This window comes from Eleutherodactylus coqui, chromosome 2 (assembly GCF_035609145.1).
Source record: "Eleutherodactylus coqui strain aEleCoq1 chromosome 2, aEleCoq1.hap1, whole genome shotgun sequence".
In the NCBI taxonomy this organism is placed as follows: Eukaryota; Metazoa; Chordata; class Amphibia; order Anura; family Eleutherodactylidae; genus Eleutherodactylus; species Eleutherodactylus coqui.
Window position 1 is genome coordinate 169,728,791 of NC_089838.1, and position 18,775 is coordinate 169,747,565.

Below are 18,775 nucleotides of genomic sequence, written 5' to 3' on the forward strand. Positions count from 1 at the left end.
AAACACATTTTTCTGTTGATTAAAGTGTTTTGCATGGTTCTAGTGGCAGCGGTCCAAAACTAATGTCACTTTCCCTTACATGTGTATGATGTCACTAGTGCCAGGAGTTAATGCAAACAAGACATGTTTGGATAATTGCGCCATCCGTCATTATGTAAACTTGCCCTCATACACCTGCTGAGTTTGCACAGGGATCGTCGCAGCCTCTATACTAAATGGATCTGTAAGGTGTGGCTGGTTCCGCTAGATTATCTAGCCTTGTATGTTTCAATCCGTATGACAAGTTTTATAGTAAACAGGAACTTACTAAGGGGACGTAGAAACAATGAGGGATTTCACTATGCAAATATAACAGTATGTCAATTGATTAAAAAGAATGTATAATATCTAAAATATATTTTCATTTGGTGAAACATTAGGATGCTTGCTGTAATGATAGATCTAAAAGGTGGGTTTTCACTAAGATATTGGTGAGGATAGATTATAAGTATCAGATTGGTGAGGGTCAGGCACAGTGCTGTACACTGTATAGTGGCTGTTTCTGGTATAGCAGCTCAGTTCTAGTCACTTTCATGGGACGGAGCTGCTCTTAGGCCATGAATGTGACACCAGAGGCCTGAGTAGATGCTGCGGCACTCACCCAAGCGCCACAGCTTCTTTGATCAACTGATGAGTAGTGGTCTCGAGCAGCAGATCCCCCACCAATCTGATATTGATGATGTATCCCAAGGGTGTATGTATTAGCCCAGGAAAACCACTTTAAAGCCCTTTTACATGGGAGAATTGTGCTATTGACAAATGTATTTTTGTGCCCACATACAAGATCCAATTAGCTAATAAACGAGCATTTGCCTATTCAGCGACTGATTGGGGGGATTATCATATGATGATCGGGCAAATAAATGTTTCTATTCAGGCCAACTCTTTTGAGTTGAATTTTTTAGTAAAACCCTGTTCCCCATGCTATAACGTAACTAACCGACATGTACTCTCCATGTGTGTCTCACACTGCCGCTCTGGGTCTCCCCTCTGCCCCAGCCTGTTTCCTATTGAAATGAATGGAGCGTCAACTACGCATGGTCAGCCAGCGCTCCATTAACAGTGACGCAATGACCGAAAGATCACCGGGGCCTCGCAGTGAGACCCCGCACTACCTAGCCAGTTATTCCCTATCTTACGAATGGGGCATAACTTGTAATCTTGGTATAACCTCTCTTTAACTACAACATTTGTGCGAGCCTCTGTCAGTCTTTCTCTCTTCCCCTCTCCTTTCTATAGACTTCTATGGGTAGCATGAGTCATCATTTCTGTTGTCTTGTCATCTTATTACTAGAGACAGGCATTACTTGACAACAGACAGTGTACAGGAAATTAGAAGAATGTAGCCCCCTAGCGGCCAACCTTCAGAGGGATTTTTCGGCACAAAAATGCCATTTTATGTGACTAAATTGACTTGCAGTTTTGCTAGTTATCACATTGGTTATCATATAAACACACGTTGTTTGAAAAGTCAGCAACCATTTAAATATCTTTTCTACATACATACATACAAATAATCCTTCTATTTAAAAAAATAATGCCTCTTCCAAAAGGTATATTGTGATATATTGTATATATCCTATATAATTGTATCACTCACTGGACATAATGTAGTTCTCTCACGATTGCAGACGGTGGTTGTGTCTTATTCATGGCTGGTTATGAGTCTGACAGATGCTCACCGGGGAGTTGTTGAGTAGCATCATGTCCCTTTGTTTAGCTTCTGTGGATGCTTCATCACAAGGACAAACCATTGTAGACACATGGCCAACTGCATTGTGAGGGACAGAAGAAGAGATGACAATCAGTTTTCCTTCCCACTTAGATCCAGGGAACGGAAGATCACTCATCTTGGCTCGGCTGCTCCCCATAGATCTGCTCTTGGTGGCATCTATGTGTATGGCCAGCTTTAAAGGCTTTTGCATTGTCTTTGTACAGACCTTCAGAAGTCCTTGCTTTGGTAATAGGATTGTATAGAAATAGTATTTATACTGGGAAAGTTTGTGCCTAGACAAAAGTAATAACCAGTGGATAAGATATGTAATTTAATGCTATGATAAGACTGTTATGGGAGGAGATGATCTCAACAGATCAAGGATCTCATAAAACGGATGTAAAATGTGCATTGAACATCTAGAGATTTTAAAGGGATTGTACATGACTGCTTTCTTCCAGCAATTGAAGCCACCTCTCCACATCTTGTTTGTGGTATTGTAGTTCTGTCCCATTCACTTCAATGCAGCTGAGCTGCAATACCAGACACAGCCCATGGAAAGGGGTGGCACTGTTCTTCAAGGGAAGCTTTTCTAGTCCTGGACAAATCCTTCAATGGGGTTGTACAAGAAAAAACACTTCTCACCTATCCATAGGAGAGGTGATAAAAGTGTGATCAGTGTGGTTCTCACCGCTGAGACCCCCAACAATCCAGAAAATGGGGGGAGGGGGGGATTCCATGTCTTCTCTTCTCCTCACTGCGGCCCTACTGCACCCCCCGTAATGAGGAGGAGATTGAATAGAATGGTGGTCACGCATGTGCTGTGCCACTGCATTCATGTTCAAAGGGGCTGCTGGAGATAGCCAAGTACTTGTATTTGGTTATTTCCATCAGCCCCACTGACATGAATAGAGTGGCGGCCATGCTTGCTCTGCACCGCGCCATTCAGTCTGATGTCACTGCAGGAGGGTGCAGAGAACCCGCAGTGACAGAAGAGGGGGCACGGAACCTCTGCTCTTGGGATTCATCGGGTTCTCAGCGGTGAGACCTCCACCAGTCACCCTTTTATCATCTATAGGCGATACAAATGTTTTCTGGTACAACCCCTTTAGGTCTTTACAGAATACAAGAGTCCAAATGTCATAAAGTACTTCATTCAGTTTATTTTTTTTACACCACAAGTAAGTGAGCTGACCGATGTCTAATTGTCCTTCCAGATGATGTCATTTTGGTGTCTTGTATATACTGATTCAGTGTTTTTTCCCTTGCAGACGGGGTTCACAGTGTCACTGCTCACTGCACCTTACGAGTTACTATCATTACGGATGACATGTTGACCAACAGTATCACCGTCCGGCTAGAGAACATGTCCCAGGAGAGGTTCCTGTCCCCGCTTCTATCCCTGTTCGTGGAAGGAGTGGCCACCGTCTTGTCTACCACCAAGGAGGGGATCTTCGTCTTCAATATCCAAAACGATACTGACGTGAGCTCCAACATACTTAATGTGACGTTTTCTGCCTTACTCCCGGGTGGGGTCCGAAACAAGTTCTTCCATTCTGAAGATCTCCAAGAACAGATCTACCTGAACAGAACTCTGCTCACCATGATCTCCACGCAGCGCGTCTTGCCTTTTGACGATAACATTTGTTTGAGAGAACCTTGTGAAAATTACATGAAGTGCGTGTCTGTCTTAAAGTTTGACAGTTCAGCTCCTTTCATAAGCTCCAATACTGTACTTTTCCGCCCAATTCACCCCATCAATGGGTTGCGGTGCCGCTGCCCTCCTGGATTTACCGGGGATTACTGTGAAACCGAAATTGATCTGTGTTACTCTAATCCTTGCGGAAAGAATGGACTGTGTAGAAGCAGGGAAGGCGGCTACTCTTGTGAGTGTCATGAAGAATATACAGGTATGGCAATACACAAAAAAGGGGACAAAAGATAGAAGTCAACAGGAGTGCGCTGGCTGCCTGCACATGTATGCTCGTACACTGGCTGCCTGCGCATGTATGCTCGTACACTGGCTGCCTGCGCATGTATGCTCGTACGCTGGCTGTCTACACATCTATGCTTGTACACTGGCCCTCTGCGCATTGATGCTCGTACGCTGGCTGTCTGCATGCGTATGCTCATGCGCTAGCTGTCTGCACACGTATGCTCGTACACTGGCTGTCCATGCACGTATGCTCGTGCGCTGGCTGTCTGCGCACATATGCTCATGCGCTGGCTGTCTGCGCACATATGCTCGTGCGCTGGCTGTCTGCGCGCGTATGCTCGTGCGCTAGCTGTCTGCGCGCGTATGCTCGTGCGCTAGCTGTCTGCGCGCGTATGCTCGTGCGCTGGCTGTTTGCGCGCGTATGCTCGTGCGCTGGCTGTTTGCGAGCGTATGCTCGTGCGCTAGCTGTCTGCACGCGTATGCTCGTGCGCTGGCTGTTTGCACGCATATGCTCGTGCGCTGGCTGTCTGCGCACATATGCTCGTACGCTGGCTGTGCGCGTATGCTCGTACATTTGCTGTCTGTGGCGTATGCTCATGCGCTGTCCGTCTGCGCGCGTATGCTCGTGCGCTGTCTGCATGCGTATGCTCGTGCACTGTCTGCGCGCGTATGCTCGTGCGCTGTTTGCGCGCGTATGCTCGTGTGCTGGCTGTCTGCGCGCGTATGCTCGTGTGCTGGCTGTCTGCGCGCGTATGCTCGTGTGCTGGCTGTCTGCGCGCGTATGCTCGTGCGCTGGCTGTCCGCGCGCGTATGCTCGTGCGCTGGCTGTCTGCGCGCGTATGCTCGTGCGCTGGCTGTCTGCGCGCGTATGCTCGTGCGCTGGCTGTCTGCGCGCGTATGCTCGTGCGCTGGCTGTCTGCGCGCGTATGCTCGTGCGCTGGCTGTCTGCGCGCGTATGCTCGTGCGCTGGCTGTCTGCGCGCCTATGCTCGTACGCTGGCTGTCTGCGCGCCTATGCTCGTACGCTGGCTGTCTGCGCGCCTATGCTCGTACGCTGGCTGTCTGCGCGCCTATGCTCGTACGCTGGCTGTCTGCGCGCCTATGCTCGTACGCTGGCTGTCTGCGCGCCTATGCTCGTACGCTGGCTGTCTGCGCGCCTATGCTCGTGCGCTGGCTGTCTGCGCGCGTATGCTCGTGCGCTGGCTGTCTGCGCGCCTATGCTCGTACGCTGGCTGTCTGCGCGCCTATGCTCGTACGCTGGCTGTCTGCGCGCCTATGCTCGTACGCTGGCTGTCTGCGCGCCTATGCTCGTACGCTGGCTGTCTGCGCGCCTATGCTCGTACGCTGGCTGTCTGCGCGCCTATGCTCGTACGCGGCTGTCTGCGCGCCTATGCTCGTACGCTGTCTGTCTGCGCGCCTATGCTCGTACGCTGTCTGTCTGCGCGCCTATGCTCGTACGCTGTCTGTCTGCGCGCCTATGCTCGTACGCTGTCTGTCTGCGCGCCTATGCTCGTACGCTGGCTGTCTGCGCGCCTATGCTCGTACGCTGTCTGTCTGCGCGCGTATGTTCGTGCGCTGGCTGTCTGCGCGCCTATGCTCGTGCGCTGGCTGTCTGCGCGCCTATGCTCGTACGCTGGCTGTCTGCGCGCCTATGCTCGTACGCTGGCTGTCTGCGCGCCTATGCTCGTACGCTGGCTGTCTGCGCGCCTATGCTCGTACGCGGCTGTCTGCGCGCCTATGCTCGTACGCTGTCTGTCTGCGCGCCTATGCTCGTACGCTGTCTGTCTGCGCGCCTATGCTCGTACGCTGTCTGTCTGCGCGCCTATGCTCGTACGCTGTCTGTCTGCGCGCCTATGCTCGTACGCTGGCTGTCTGCGCGCCTATGCTCGTACGCTGGCTGTCTGCGCGCCTATGCTCGTACGCTGGCTGTCTGCGCGCCTATGCTCGTACGCTGGCTGTCTGCGCGCGTATACTCCTAGCTTTGAAGTGTGCAGTGAATTAACCTCTTATGTTGGAGTTGTTGGGCAGTTCTTTTGCTGTTTTGGAGCAATAGGGCAAAATGATAAGGTATCAGTAATCCTAGACCTGTTGGTCAGCCCGCCAAGACTATTCCACAGTTCTTTAACACACAGTCCTTATTATTCTGGTTGTCTCCATATTTCGGTTAATCGGTTGAAGGGAATGGGGTTAGCTTAAATGGGTTGTTCAGGTTAAAAGCAATGCTTTTCGTACCACCCTTTCAGAGTACTGTGCGTTAATAGAGGGGTTCCGTGTTCTAGTTTCTAGTGTTTTAACCAGACTGGAGAGGATCTCTCTGCCCTACATTACACTGACACCCTCTTGACTTGAATGGACACGGTGTAATGCTTTATTTTCCCTGTGGTGGCGCTACAGGAAAATTCTGCACAGATTACAGCTAATTGCTGTGGGACACTTTGTGATCAGATTACTGAAAAGGACCCTTTAAACAAGTAGGACTTGTCTGAAGTGGAAAACCCCTTTAAGCTGTCCATATACTTTAGATATCTGTCGGCCACTAGCTGTCCAGACTCATCAGGCTGAAGCCGCGGTAATTACGGTATAACACTCCCATTGATTTCAATGGAGCCTCGCAGACATGCTCGAACATGTCGCTTTTCAGCGCTGCGATTTTCAAGCGCTGTCTGTTCAATTTTTTAGCGTTTAGCACACCTTGTCAATGATTGGGTGTGCTAAACCCGCTTTCGGAGGCAGGAACACCTGAAATCGCGGCGCTTTGCCGGGGCCGCCTCTCGCACACAGGCGGTTTTTACAGCGTTGTGGTGTGCGTTTGAAAGACCCACTAAAAACGCTGTACTGAGTCTCTATTGATTTTAATGGGGCTTCTCAGTGGAGCGTTTTAGCGCAGTTTTTAGCGCTGATAGAATGTTGTCTGTTTTATTTGTGTGTTTTAGTTCTTTTTAACGCATAACATCACCCATTACAGTGATGGGGTGTGTTAAAAATGCTGTCAAACGCTGTTTGAAATAGCTGTAAAACGCTTGCGTAAGATTGGCCTAACTACGATCAGCGGATTATAATGGGGGCAGTTTAAGCGTCTGTGGACCCCCTCGGGTCTGGGCCGTCACCCCTATTCTCATCCACCATTGGTTGTATGCTATAAAGTAGTTGATGCACTTTGAAAGGGAACCAGATCAGTGTTGTCTTGAGTTTATGGAGACAACCATGACACAAGGGTTAGCTTGTCCCGCAGCCTCCACTATCACACACCTTCTGTCTTGTGCATCGTAGTGTAGACCCCGTGTGTCTCTGTGTTGCGGTGTTGGGTGATCCCCGGGGTGACTCTGTGTTGGGTGAGCCCCTGCGTGTCTCTGTGTTGGGTGAGCCCCGGGGTGACTCTGTGTTGGGTGAGCCCCGGGTGTCTCTGTGTTGGGTGAGCCCCGGGTGTCTCTGTGTTGGGTGAGCCCCGGGTGTCTCTGTGTTGGGTGAGCCCCGGGTGTCTCTGTGTTGGGTGAGCCCCGGGTGTCTCTGTGTTGGGTGAGCCCCGGGTGTCTCTGTGTTGGGTGAGCCCCGGGTGTCTCTGTGTTGGGTGAGCCCCGGCTGACTCTGTGTTGGGTGAGCCCCGGCTGACTCTGTGTTGGGTGAGCCCCGGCTGACTCTGTGTTGGGTGAGCCCCGGGTGACTCTGTGTTGGGTGAGCCCCGGGTGTCTCTGTGTTGGGTGAGCCCCGGGTGTCTCTGTGTTGGGTGAGCCCCGGGTGTCTCTGTGTTGGGTGAGCCCCGGGTGTCTCTGTGTTGGGTGAGCCCCGGGTGTCTCTGTGTTGGGTGAGCCCCGGGTGTCTCTGTGTTGGGTGAGCCCCGGGTGTCTCTGTGTTGGGTGAGCCCCGGGTGTCTCTGTGTTGGGTGAGCCCCGGGTGTCTCTGTGTTGGGTGAGCCCCGGGTGTCTCTGTGTTGGGTGAGCCCCGGGTGTCTCTGTGTTGGGTGAGCCCCGGGTGTCTCTGTGTTGGGTGAGCCCCGGGTGTCTCTGTGTTGGGTGAGCCCCGGGTGTCTCTGTGTTGGGTGAGCCCCTGCGTGTCTCTGTGTTGGGTGAGCCCCGGGTGTCTTGTGTGTTGGGTGAGCCCCGCGTGTCTCTGTGTTGGGTGAGCCCCGGGTGTCTCTGTGTTGGGTGAGCCCAGGGTGTCTCTGTGTTGGGTGAGCCCCGGGTGACTCTGTGTTGGGTGAGCCCCGGGTGACTCTGTGTTGGGTGAGCCCCGGGTGTCTCTGTGTTGGGTGAGCCCCGGGTGTCTCTGTGTTGGGTGAGCCCCGGGTGTCTCTGTGTTGGGTGAGCCCCGGGTGTCTCTGTGTTGGGTGAGCCCCGGGTGTCTCTGTGTTGGGTGAGCCCCGGGTGTCTCTGTGTTGGGTGAGCCCCGGGTGTCTCTGTGTTGGGTGAGCCCCGGGTGTCTCTGTGTTGGGTGAGCCCCGGGTGTCTCTGTGTTGGGTGAGCCCCGGGTGTCTCTGTGTTGGGTGAGCCCCGGGTGTCTCTGTGTTGGGTGAGCCCCGGGTGTCTCTGTGTTGGGTGAGCCCCGGGTGTCTCTGTGTTGGGTGAGCCCCTGCGTGTCTCTGTGTTGGGTGAGCCCCGGGTGTCTTGTGTGTTGGGTGAGCCCCGCGTGTCTCTGTGTTGGGTGAGCCCCGGGTGTCTCTGTGTTGGGTGAGCCCAGGGTGTCTCTGTGTTGGGTGAGCCCCTGCGTGTCTCTGTGTTGGGTGAGCCCCTGCGTGTCTCTGTGTTAGGTGAGCCCCTTCGTGTCTCTGTGTTGGGTGAGCCCCGGGTGTCTTGTGTGTTGGGTGAGCCCCGCGTGTCTCTGTGTTGGGTGAGCCCCGGGTGTATTTGTGTTGGGTGAGCCCCGGGTGTCTCTGTGTTGGGTGAGCCCCGGGTGACTTTGTGTTGGGTGAGCCCCGGGTGACTCTGTTCCTTTGTTGGAAATAATCTTTGCTGTGAATTTCCGGCCCGGTAAAGCCTGTTATTAACCGCCATGTTATGTGTGTACTGCGATCCGCGCTCACTTGCTGCATGTTAATGTGAACTATTGTTCGGCCTGTGAATGAACTTGCAGTTGAATAACCCTGTTGGTGGGGTAATGCCGGATGGAATGTTCGTCGGCCGGGGGACTCCATGATGTTCTTATTACCCTTTCAGCAGACAGCATTACAGAAATCTGGTCCTGCAGAATGTTCCAATCTGTCATCCTTGTGATAAGCGTTACTTAGAACTGATGATGGAGAGCAGCAGAGATAGCCGGTCACCTCACAAATCACAGTTGGTAACCAAACTTTAAAAATCCCTTAGCCATTTTTTTCGAAGGATAATCATCATCTAATGTCAGTGTTCTTCCTCCCCGGTCTTTGAAGGCCCTTACTTGGCCTACAGTAATTATTAGCAATTTATACATGATGAAAGTTACCTTATCTTCAGTGTCTTCTGTTACTGACACGAAGGTAAACCGATCCACAAGGTGCATTTTTGTGGTAACATGACAACAGGGTAATTAACGTTTTCTAAATTACAATTCACAATGTAATAATCAAAATACCTGAAGTTTATAATTCAAGGACAGATATTTGTAGTTTGTTGTATTGTTTGTAATGGAAAAACAAGAATAGCTGAAGAGTAGAGTAGACGACTCACAAGAATGGTTGAAGAGCAGAGTAGAGGAGCCACAGTAATGGCTGAAGAGCAGAGTAGAGGAGCCACAGGAATGGCTGAAGAGCAGAGTAGTGGACTCCCAGGAATGGCTGAAGAGCAGAGTAGAGGACCCACAAGAATGGCTGAAGAGCAGAGTAGAGGACCCACAAGAATGGCTGAAATGCAGAGTAGAGGACCCACAAGAATGGCTGAAGAGCAGAGTAGAGGACCCCCAGGAATGGCTGAAGAGCAGAGTAGAGGACCCACAAGAATGGCTGAGGAGCAGAGTAGAGGACCCCCAGGAATGGCTGAGGAGCAGAGTAGAGGACCCCCAGGAATGGTTGAGGAGCAGAGTAGAGGACCCCCAGGAATGGCTGAGGAGCAGAGTAGAGGACCCCCAGGAATGGCTGAGGAGCAGAGTAGAGGAGCCACAGGAATGGCTGAGGAGCAGAGTAGAGGAGCCACAGGAATGGCTGAGGAGCGGAGTAGAGGAGCCACAGGAATGGCTGAGGAGCGGAGTAGAGGAGCCACAGGAATGGCTGAGGAGCGGAGTAGAGGAGCCACAGGAATGGCTGAAGAGCGGAGTAGAGGACCCGCATGACTGGCTGAAGAGCGGAGTAGAGGACCCGCAGGACTGGCTGAAGAGCGGAGTAGAGGACCCGCAGGACTGGCTGAAGAGCGGAGTAGAGGACCCGCAGGACTGGCTGAAGAGCGGAGTAGAGGACCCGCAGAACTGGCTGAAGAGCGGAGTAGAGGACCCGCAGGACTGGCTGAAGAGCGGAGTAGAGGACCCGCAGGAGCGGCTGAAGAGCGGAGTAGAGGACCCGCAGGAGCGGCTGAAGAGCGGAGTAGAGGACCCGCAGGAGCGGCTGAAGAGCGGAGTAGAGGACCCGCAGGAGCGGCTGAAGAGCGGAGTAGAGGACCCGCAGGAGCGGCTGAAGAGCGGAGTAGAGGACCCGCAGGAGCGGCTGAAGAGCGGAGTAGAGGACCCGCAGGAGCGGCTGAAGAGCGGAGTAGAGGACCCGCAGGAGCGGCTGAAGAGCGGAGTAGAGGACCCGCAGGAGCGGCTGAAGAGCGGAGTAGAGGACCCGCAGGAGCGGCTGAAGAGCGGAGTAGAGGACCCGCAGGAGCGGCTGAAGAGCGGAGTAGAGGACCCGCAGGAGCGGCTGAAGAGCGGAGTAGAGGACCCGCAGGAGCGGCTGAAGAGCGGAGTAGAGGACCCGCAGGAGCGGCTGAAGAGCGGAGTAGAGGACCCGCAGGAGCGGCTGAAGAGCGGAGTAGAGGACCCTTATGCTGGGCCCACACGAACGCATGGTCACAGTTTATTATACGTGTAGTATGCTGTACCAATCTCCCATAGGCTCCCATGTTGGCGCTCACTTGAAATGCACATGCAAGAAAAATGCCAGCATGTGCTACCTTGGCACGTATAACATGTATACACGCCAATATAGTGCATGGCGATTGGCGGCACGCAGCAAGTACACAATGTCCTTCCATACTTTCTGCAGTGAATAGAGGCCGTCTGAGCCCGGCCTTCAGTTTGGTGATTGTTGGTCTTCTGTTTGGATCATCATTTTCCTTTTTGTAGACTTGTGATATGGTCCTGCTCACACATGGCAGACTTCTTGTGGATTCAAATATGGCAGAAAGGAGATGTTGTAGATTTGTTCATTTAGTTTGAAAGTTTGTCTTTAATTTTGCACGTTTTTTTTCTCCTTGCCATTCGCATAGCGGAGGCTGATTTTGACAACCAGAAATGCAGCTTTTGATGTGGATTTTTCTGGCCTGTTCTGCACCAGCGTTTCGGTTACATATTGGTTTTTGTAATTAGTATATTGAGTTGTAGTTAAAAAAAATGATTGCAGTTGCTGAACCAAGTATCAAGTTAGATTTTCCTTTTAACTATGTATTTAATTTGCATTCTCTGCAAAAGATATTGAATTATCTGAATATATAATTAAACCATTCTAATGTTGTTCTAGCATAACGTTCCTCAAACACGTCTCTGGGCTGGCAGCTACTCATTTTAGGCACTTTAAATAATGCAAAGCTAGTTGTTATATTAATAAGTTCTAATTACCACAGGAAGGCTTCCTTCCTCCGATCTAACCCGAAAAGTCCTATGTAGGATCAAGTGGAAAGCTCAGCAAGATATATTCAGATGATTGTGGAGAATGTATAAAGCATGAAGACTAATGGTGGCTATACATATTAAATGTAGATTGGTCGAGCCCACTGACTTCAGTGAGAAAGAACTATGTATTCACTGCATATATGCGTACCATTTCAGTGGGCCCATCTGCGTTCTTTTTTGCGTGCCCAAATATGCAGGCATAAGCGAGTTTCGATTTTGCAAATACGCAGCGTATTTGTGTGACCAAAATACGATCATGTGAATGAGCGCTAATAGTGACGCCTATAGTGGTCACAGTAGTAATAGTGTCCCCTATAGTGGTCGCAGTAAAAATAGTGGCCCCAGTAAAAATAGTGACTTTCATAGTGGTCCCAGTAAAAATATTGACTCTCATAGTGGCCTCCTTAATAATATTGACCCCCATAGTGGGCCAATTAGTAATAGTGACCCCCACAGTGGCCAAATTAGTAATAGCGACCCCCCACAGTGGCCCTAATAGTAATAACGACCCCCACAGTGGCCCCAATAGTAATAATGACCCCCACAGTGGCCCCAGTAGTAATAACGACCCCCACAGTGGCCCCAGTAGTAACAGGGTACCCCACAGTGGCCCCAGTAGTAATAGCGACCCATACAGTAATAGTATTAACCCCCAATAGTAATATTAACCCCCCCCCAGTAATATTAACCACCCCTCAGTAATATTAGCCTCCAATACCAATATTAACCCCCCTCAGTAATAATAGTTTCTCCCCAACCCATATACTTACCTCCTCCTTGCTGTCAGCGCCACTCCACCTTTGCTCGCGCTGAGCCCGGATGCACACTGACATCAGTGTGTGCACTCAGCATGCTTCCTCCCTGAGTCCTCTCCTGCGGAACTGAGGAGCAGGGGACTCAGGGGAGGAGGATCCCAGCTGCACACTAACATTAGAGTGTGCGTCGGGATCAGCGCTGCCAGCATGATTACCAGCGGGAAGCTGCGACACCGCAGCTGGTAATAGCTACAGTGGTGAGCGCCCGTCAGCACGCCGCGGTCCACATAAAATGAGGCAGCCCACGGGCCTTGTGTTTGACACCTGGGCTCTAACGCCTCTGTCACACGAGCATATATTGGCGCCGTTTTCGCAGCCGGCTGATATATACTGCAATCTGATGCATTGGATTCTAATGCATCAGATCACATGGCCTTATTCCTGCGGCGTGAAAGCGCCTGGCTGGGCCACTAAAGTGCCGAGCACTTTCACGCTGGCCTGCAAAGATAGTCTTGGAACTATCTTTCGGGCCTGAATACATCGGTCACTGCATGGGCTCCTATGGTAGCTAATGACAGCCGCCGGAGAAGGGAGGTGGGAGGGAGTTTAGCAACTATCTCATGCATATGGGCAACCTAAGCTGGCCACAGACCTGCTGATTATTCATGAATCCAGCTTATTGTATTAACATCTGGTGTTATCCTCAGGTGTGTGATAACCAGAGACATCCAATTGTTAGCAGAGCTCATCCAATAGCTGGATCTGCCAAATGTTCATAGATAAATATCTCATGTCTATGGCCGGCTTATACTTCATCCAGTTTAATGCTTTTTTCCTAAATGCCTTTACATATACTACTTGTTGTTGCAGATGTGTTTTAATCAGTGCTTTCAGGAGCTAGTAGCCATTATACCTATAACATTGGCCACCTCAACCTTCTGGTTGTTTTAATTCTCTGTCTACAGAAGTTCTCATTGGAGACCTGTAATAAGTTAGACTGGTTGTGAATCGCTCCGATAGGCCACAATATTTTCTCTATCGCTGATCTTGGCGCAGGTTATCGCTGTTTTTAGGCCACCAGTATAGCATACTTGCTTTTCGACACGGCAGTTAAGCTATTCAAGAGCAATTTGTGGTTTAATGTACAGTAAGTAACCGCTGTCCGCGGACTGAAGAGACGTCCTGTGGGTGTTTACTTGCGGTGCTTCTGCCACCTGTTGTTGTCACAGTCTCCTGTGTCTTAAAGGAGATGTCCCGCGCCGAAACGGGTTTTTTTTTTTTTAAACCCCCCCCCCGTTCGGCGCGAGACAACCCCGATGCAGGGGTTAAAAAAACCACCCGCACAGCGCTTACCTGAATCCCGGCGGTCCGGTGACTTCAATACTTACCGCTGAAGATGGCCGCCGGGATCCTCTATCTTCGTGGACCGCAGCTCTTCTGTGCGGTCCACTGCCGATTCCAGCCTCCTGATTGGCTGGAATCGGCACGTGACGGGGCGGAGCTACACGGAGCTACACGGAGCCCCATAGAGAACAGCAGAAGACCCGGACTGCGCAAGCGCGGCTAATTTGGCCATCGGAGGCCAAAAATTAGTCGGCACCATGGAGACCAGGACGCTAGCAACGGAGCAGGTAAGTAAAAAACTTTTTATAACTTCTGTATGGCTCATAATTAATGCACAATGTATATTACAAAGTGCATTATTATGGCCATACAGAAGTGTATAACCCCACTTGCTGCCTCGGGACATCTCCTTTAAGGGATAAGTCTGCCAGTGATCAGAGACTTCTGTAAAGTACTGTTCTTGGGTGCCTCCTAAATAATGGTGCTACTACTCTTTATACTTGGTCCTCTGCCTCACTAACATCAGAAGACCATAGTGTCTGTGATAAGGAATGGCCGATGTCTGGGACCCATAAGTGTGAAGGGTTTTGTCTTCCAGCCCCCTATCATTTCCCTTTATTCTCTCATTTGGCCCAAGGGTGCATTCTAGTAAAGGGATTAGTCTCTGTTGGTCAAACATTCGACTTTCTAGCTGAACAACTTTCACCAACTGTGTCTTCTGATGACCTCTGTGTCAGAAGGAAGGAAAACAGTACATTGCTTTTTTCCGTCAATTCTCACCATGGTATTTCAGGTTCTTTTGTATTACACTTTAGATTCTACTAATTAAGTGTCTTGTTGGCTTCATATTACACTTATCTTCTTACCAGAATATAGGGGACTGTGCCGACAGGATAGCTCTCTGAAAATGGAGCAATCGTTAAACAGTCCCTTAAAGTGTTAGCCAAAGTATGAATGCTACTAATAATGGATCCTGTGACTCTTCTGGGTCGAACAAATGATGGCCGTACAAGGACAGCAGGATTAGTATGTTTTAGATGGACTTACAGTCCTTACTGCACTCCAGATCCCATTATGTCTGCCTCAAACCTGGATGTCTCCAACTGCTGAATACATTGTCTCTCTGGAATGCCAATTGTAAAATGTATCTTAATAACTCCAAAATGTGATTTATAACCTGATCTTGTGTGTACATATGAGCATGTCCAACCTTTGTTTCATCCACCTGGTTTCTATGTTCTAACGTCAGTCATAGGAACTGTAGTAAATGTAGAGTTTTCTGAAGCTAGTTGAATACTAAAGTCTTGTCCTTCTTGTCCTCAGGAGAACACTGTGACGTGAGCTCGAGGTCCGGCCGCTGTGTTCCCGGGGTTTGTAAGAATGGCGGCACCTGCATCAACCTGCTTATTGGGGGATTTAAGTGCAAGTGTCCCCCTGGAGAGTTCGAGAAGCCATACTGTGAGATGACCACAAGAAGCTTCCCCCCACAGTCCTTTGTTACCTTCAAAGGATTAAGGCAGCGCTTCCACTTTACAGTCTCTCTTATGTAAGTCTACAGTATTGGGGATATAAGGTGCTACAGAAAATGAAAATAAATCAGGATTACATGGATGGGGATTTCTGCAAAAAAAAAAAAAGTTTTGTTTATTTATATATCTTTATATTATATATATATATATATATATATATATATATGTGTGTCTCGGAACAGCAGCAATCTATTGGTATAATAGAGCCCACATTTCTGACTCCAAATCCTTCTTATTCATCCATATTGGGCACTGGAGTGAGGGATACCACGATGAAGTGCTCCGTGTCATCAGTGTATCCATGTTATTCAATGATTACACCAAGGTCTTACAGTGCCATAAAGCTGGACTAGCCGTGGACTGAAGTGCATCTGCTTAATGCCCCCGTCACACGAGCGCATGTGTATTTGTGCATGCCTTAGCTCGACCTATTTCTGCACTGATTGGTGCTTTATTACGTTGGTATCGGCATATTTTACTGTACTTTCCCCCGCCCACAAGGCATGTTCATTTGCACGTAGCAAACCGATTGAAATGGCTAATAAATCTGAGTTCCAGTTGTGTTCTTTTTGTCAACACATTACACAGTATATCATGCATTTCCTTGTGTATTGCCTGTGCATTTGCGCACCCCTCGTAGACTTCTATGGGGACCCTTGGAAATAGAGCATGCTGGGGGTTTGTTTGCCCGACCAAAATGCACATGCAAAATATGGGCATGTGAACCAACCTATTGAAATCAATGGGTTCTATTCTCTGTGCATTTGCGCACGAATACACCTGTGTGAAGGGGGCTTAGCCAGTGGTCTTGAGCATCCCTCAGATAGCTAAACATTGGCATTTCCTGGCATTGGCAGTTCACCCCTCTCTCCTTTTCAGACATGGATGATGCAGTAGGCATCGTCTAACATGGCGCTGCCAAGTCTCGTGTACGTGGAGAAGTCATCAACCCTGGCGTATGCAAAGATGAGCAATGCAAATTTGCACACAATAAGGACACTTAATCTGCACATGCAGCGGTTGATGGCCTCAACGCACGTGAGACTTGGCAGCGCTACATGGATGACACCTACCTAGGAGTGGACTCTGGGGTGTTATGCGGCTTCTTTTGGTTTCTGCCTGACTTCTGACCTCTCGCTCTGTCATTGAATGTAAAGAATGCGGTGGCTTTTGTATTTCAGGTTTGCTACCAGGGAGCGGAATGCACTGATACTTTACAATGGTCGCTTCAATGAGAAGCATGACTTCATCGCACTAGAGATTATTGAGGAGCAGATACAACTTACTTTCTCAGCAGGTGAGTTCTGACCATTATGGTTTACAGTCTTTTATAGGATTGTTCCTATAGCTGAATATGCTAATGATAATATCAATTACACTTTCTAAACTCATTTCCGAAATACTTGCATTGCTGTTGAATATAATTCCAGTAGTATTCTCAATATGGTGATGAGATGATGTAGATATTATCTGGACTGTGTATAGTATTTCTGTTCAAGGCATTGTATCTGTGCCGCTACTATTGCTCATAAGAGGTGAATACTATGGCACAAATAAGGGAGGGTCCACATCTTCACTGGGAAATCCACTTTCCTTCTCCATTCGGGAAGCAGGTAAGGGAATCCCCATGGCTGAACAGGTCCGTCTCTGGACAGAACCGAACAGTGCCGGGGGGGACCTTCATGGGCTATAATGTGGCCACCCGCTTTCTGTCCAGCTGCCTGGCTTTTGGTTGGTAGAAAAAGTGTTGCAGAGAGCCAGATTTGTGATGGACCCTCCGGCTGGAGGTTCTAACGCAAATGTGAAACTGGCCTAAATCGGGAGGTGGCTTAGGAACAAGTGCCGCCAGCACACAATGACCATGTTGGATCACCATTGTGTTGTGGTCACCCATTATGCTGAAGAATATTGATGCCATTCTTGATCACCAGTCCCCAGCGCTGGTACAAGGAATTTTTTTAAACCGTTGTTTTAATGTGGAAGTATGGGAAACATTATGTCATTATGACATTATGTCACCTTCACAGAGTTTTTCTTAATTCTTATAAAGTTTTTAATTTAATTTACTATACACAGAATATATCTCAAATTAGAATATCTTATGGCATATAACATAATTTTATATCATCGTTGCACTCCATGTCTGAATGTAATATTTTAGGTCTTTGCACAGTCCTCTTGCTCTAAAGGAAGAAGGAATGACTATTTTAGTCTACACATATTAATAACAACCGATGACAGATTAAGTCTTTCATCCCTACACAACTAAGTAGTCAATACCCTATTAGGCCAAATGCAATTACACATGTAAATGACCAGTAAAGGTCAGGTAGCTGCCAGCAGAAGTGAGACTATTATCACAGGATTAAGCTACTTTGCCATAGAACCCTTCAGGAGCAATTACCAGCAGATTAGGTTCTAACAGCAATCCTGTAACCCATCTATCTAAGTAGTCGCCGATGCTGGACCATGTCACCCTGACGTAGGTCAGGAATGGGAACCCTGACATACAACGGGTCACCTTGCTGGCCAGAGCCCTACGTTTGCCAATCATTTCACTCCTGGATTCAGTAGAACAAACCTTACTTTGGGAACTCGGTGAATGTGTTACTTGTGATCATGGTAGTGCTTTTATACTCCACATATATATAATAATGTCAGATTATTCAAAGCTCTGATATAAGGTAAAAAAGCAGACGATCTATCGGTGTAGAACGGCAAATGTCGGCATAGGATTGTGTTTTTGGCATTTGTTGAACATGGAACCATTCTACCAAAGGTATGTAACATCTGTGGCGTACAACTACCAAATCGTCTGTCAACTTTATAATTGAAATTCTCTCAGCTTGATAATACATATAAAGGGTATTACTCATTAGGCAGCAACCAAGGGTGGACATATTCTAGCTGCTATGAGGTCCATGACAAGAAGGGGCTCTGGTACAAGTCTGTATTATTCCCCTTTTACAGTATTGGCAGTGACAAACTCTCCATGGCTTCCCCTATGAAGGACCGATCCCGCCGAATTGTCATGATGGCTGCCTATACCGAATAAACTTTTGTTTTCAGCAAGCATTGGACCCTCCCATCTAAAGTAGCGGGTGGGATGTTATGAAATAGCGTCAACTTGTAGCCCATTACGACTTCTGTTATGTACCTCTTCTTGTCTTTGTACGCCCTGTTCACTACTAACCAAACAGATAGCATTTCTCACCTCGGAGGTGTGATGGGAGTGAATTTGGAGATAAAGAAGGGGAAGTTGGTAAGACCTGATTCTTATGAAGTCTTTATTGCTTAAATAAGCCTTAATTAAAGCTATTCTCATCTTCATTGTAGTTGTCAATTATTTCCCCCCAAAATGTCTATATTTTGCTCGGGTTCACAATTTTCTTTAAAGAATAGCGCAAACGCCATCAGCCCACAATATACAATCCGGCTTGTATGAACGTCTGTCATAATATTTAGACGAATTTTGTGCTCCTCGCCGCCTCTGGATATAACGTAATTGCATATAACCTCGCTAGGAAAGTTATAATTACAGAGTGCTCGGAATGGTTGCATGCCTCGGCAAAGCAGTCTCCATTTAATTTGTGTTTTTAATTTGTGTTCTGCAGTGTTTTATATTATTCCCATCCGACACGTCTTGCGGATATTTCCTTTTTCTGTAATTTGTCGAGATTAAGTTA

General features: G+C 48.7%; 1 protein-coding gene across 5 annotated transcripts in view; it reads left to right on the top strand.

Moving 5' to 3' along the window:
* Positions 1-18,775, top strand: part of CELSR1 (cadherin EGF LAG seven-pass G-type receptor 1) — a 156,986-nt gene that overhangs the window by 56,667 nt on the left and 81,544 nt on the right. For all 5 annotated transcript variants that reach the window (XM_066591892.1, XM_066591894.1, XM_066591895.1 and 2 more), the window contains exons 2-4: positions 3,025-3,663; positions 14,884-15,106; positions 16,271-16,386. In XM_066591892.1, the coding sequence (XP_066447989.1) occupies positions 3,025-3,663; positions 14,884-15,106; positions 16,271-16,386 (978 nt within the window). The remainder of the gene's footprint in view (positions 1-3,024; positions 3,664-14,883; positions 15,107-16,270; positions 16,387-18,775) is intronic.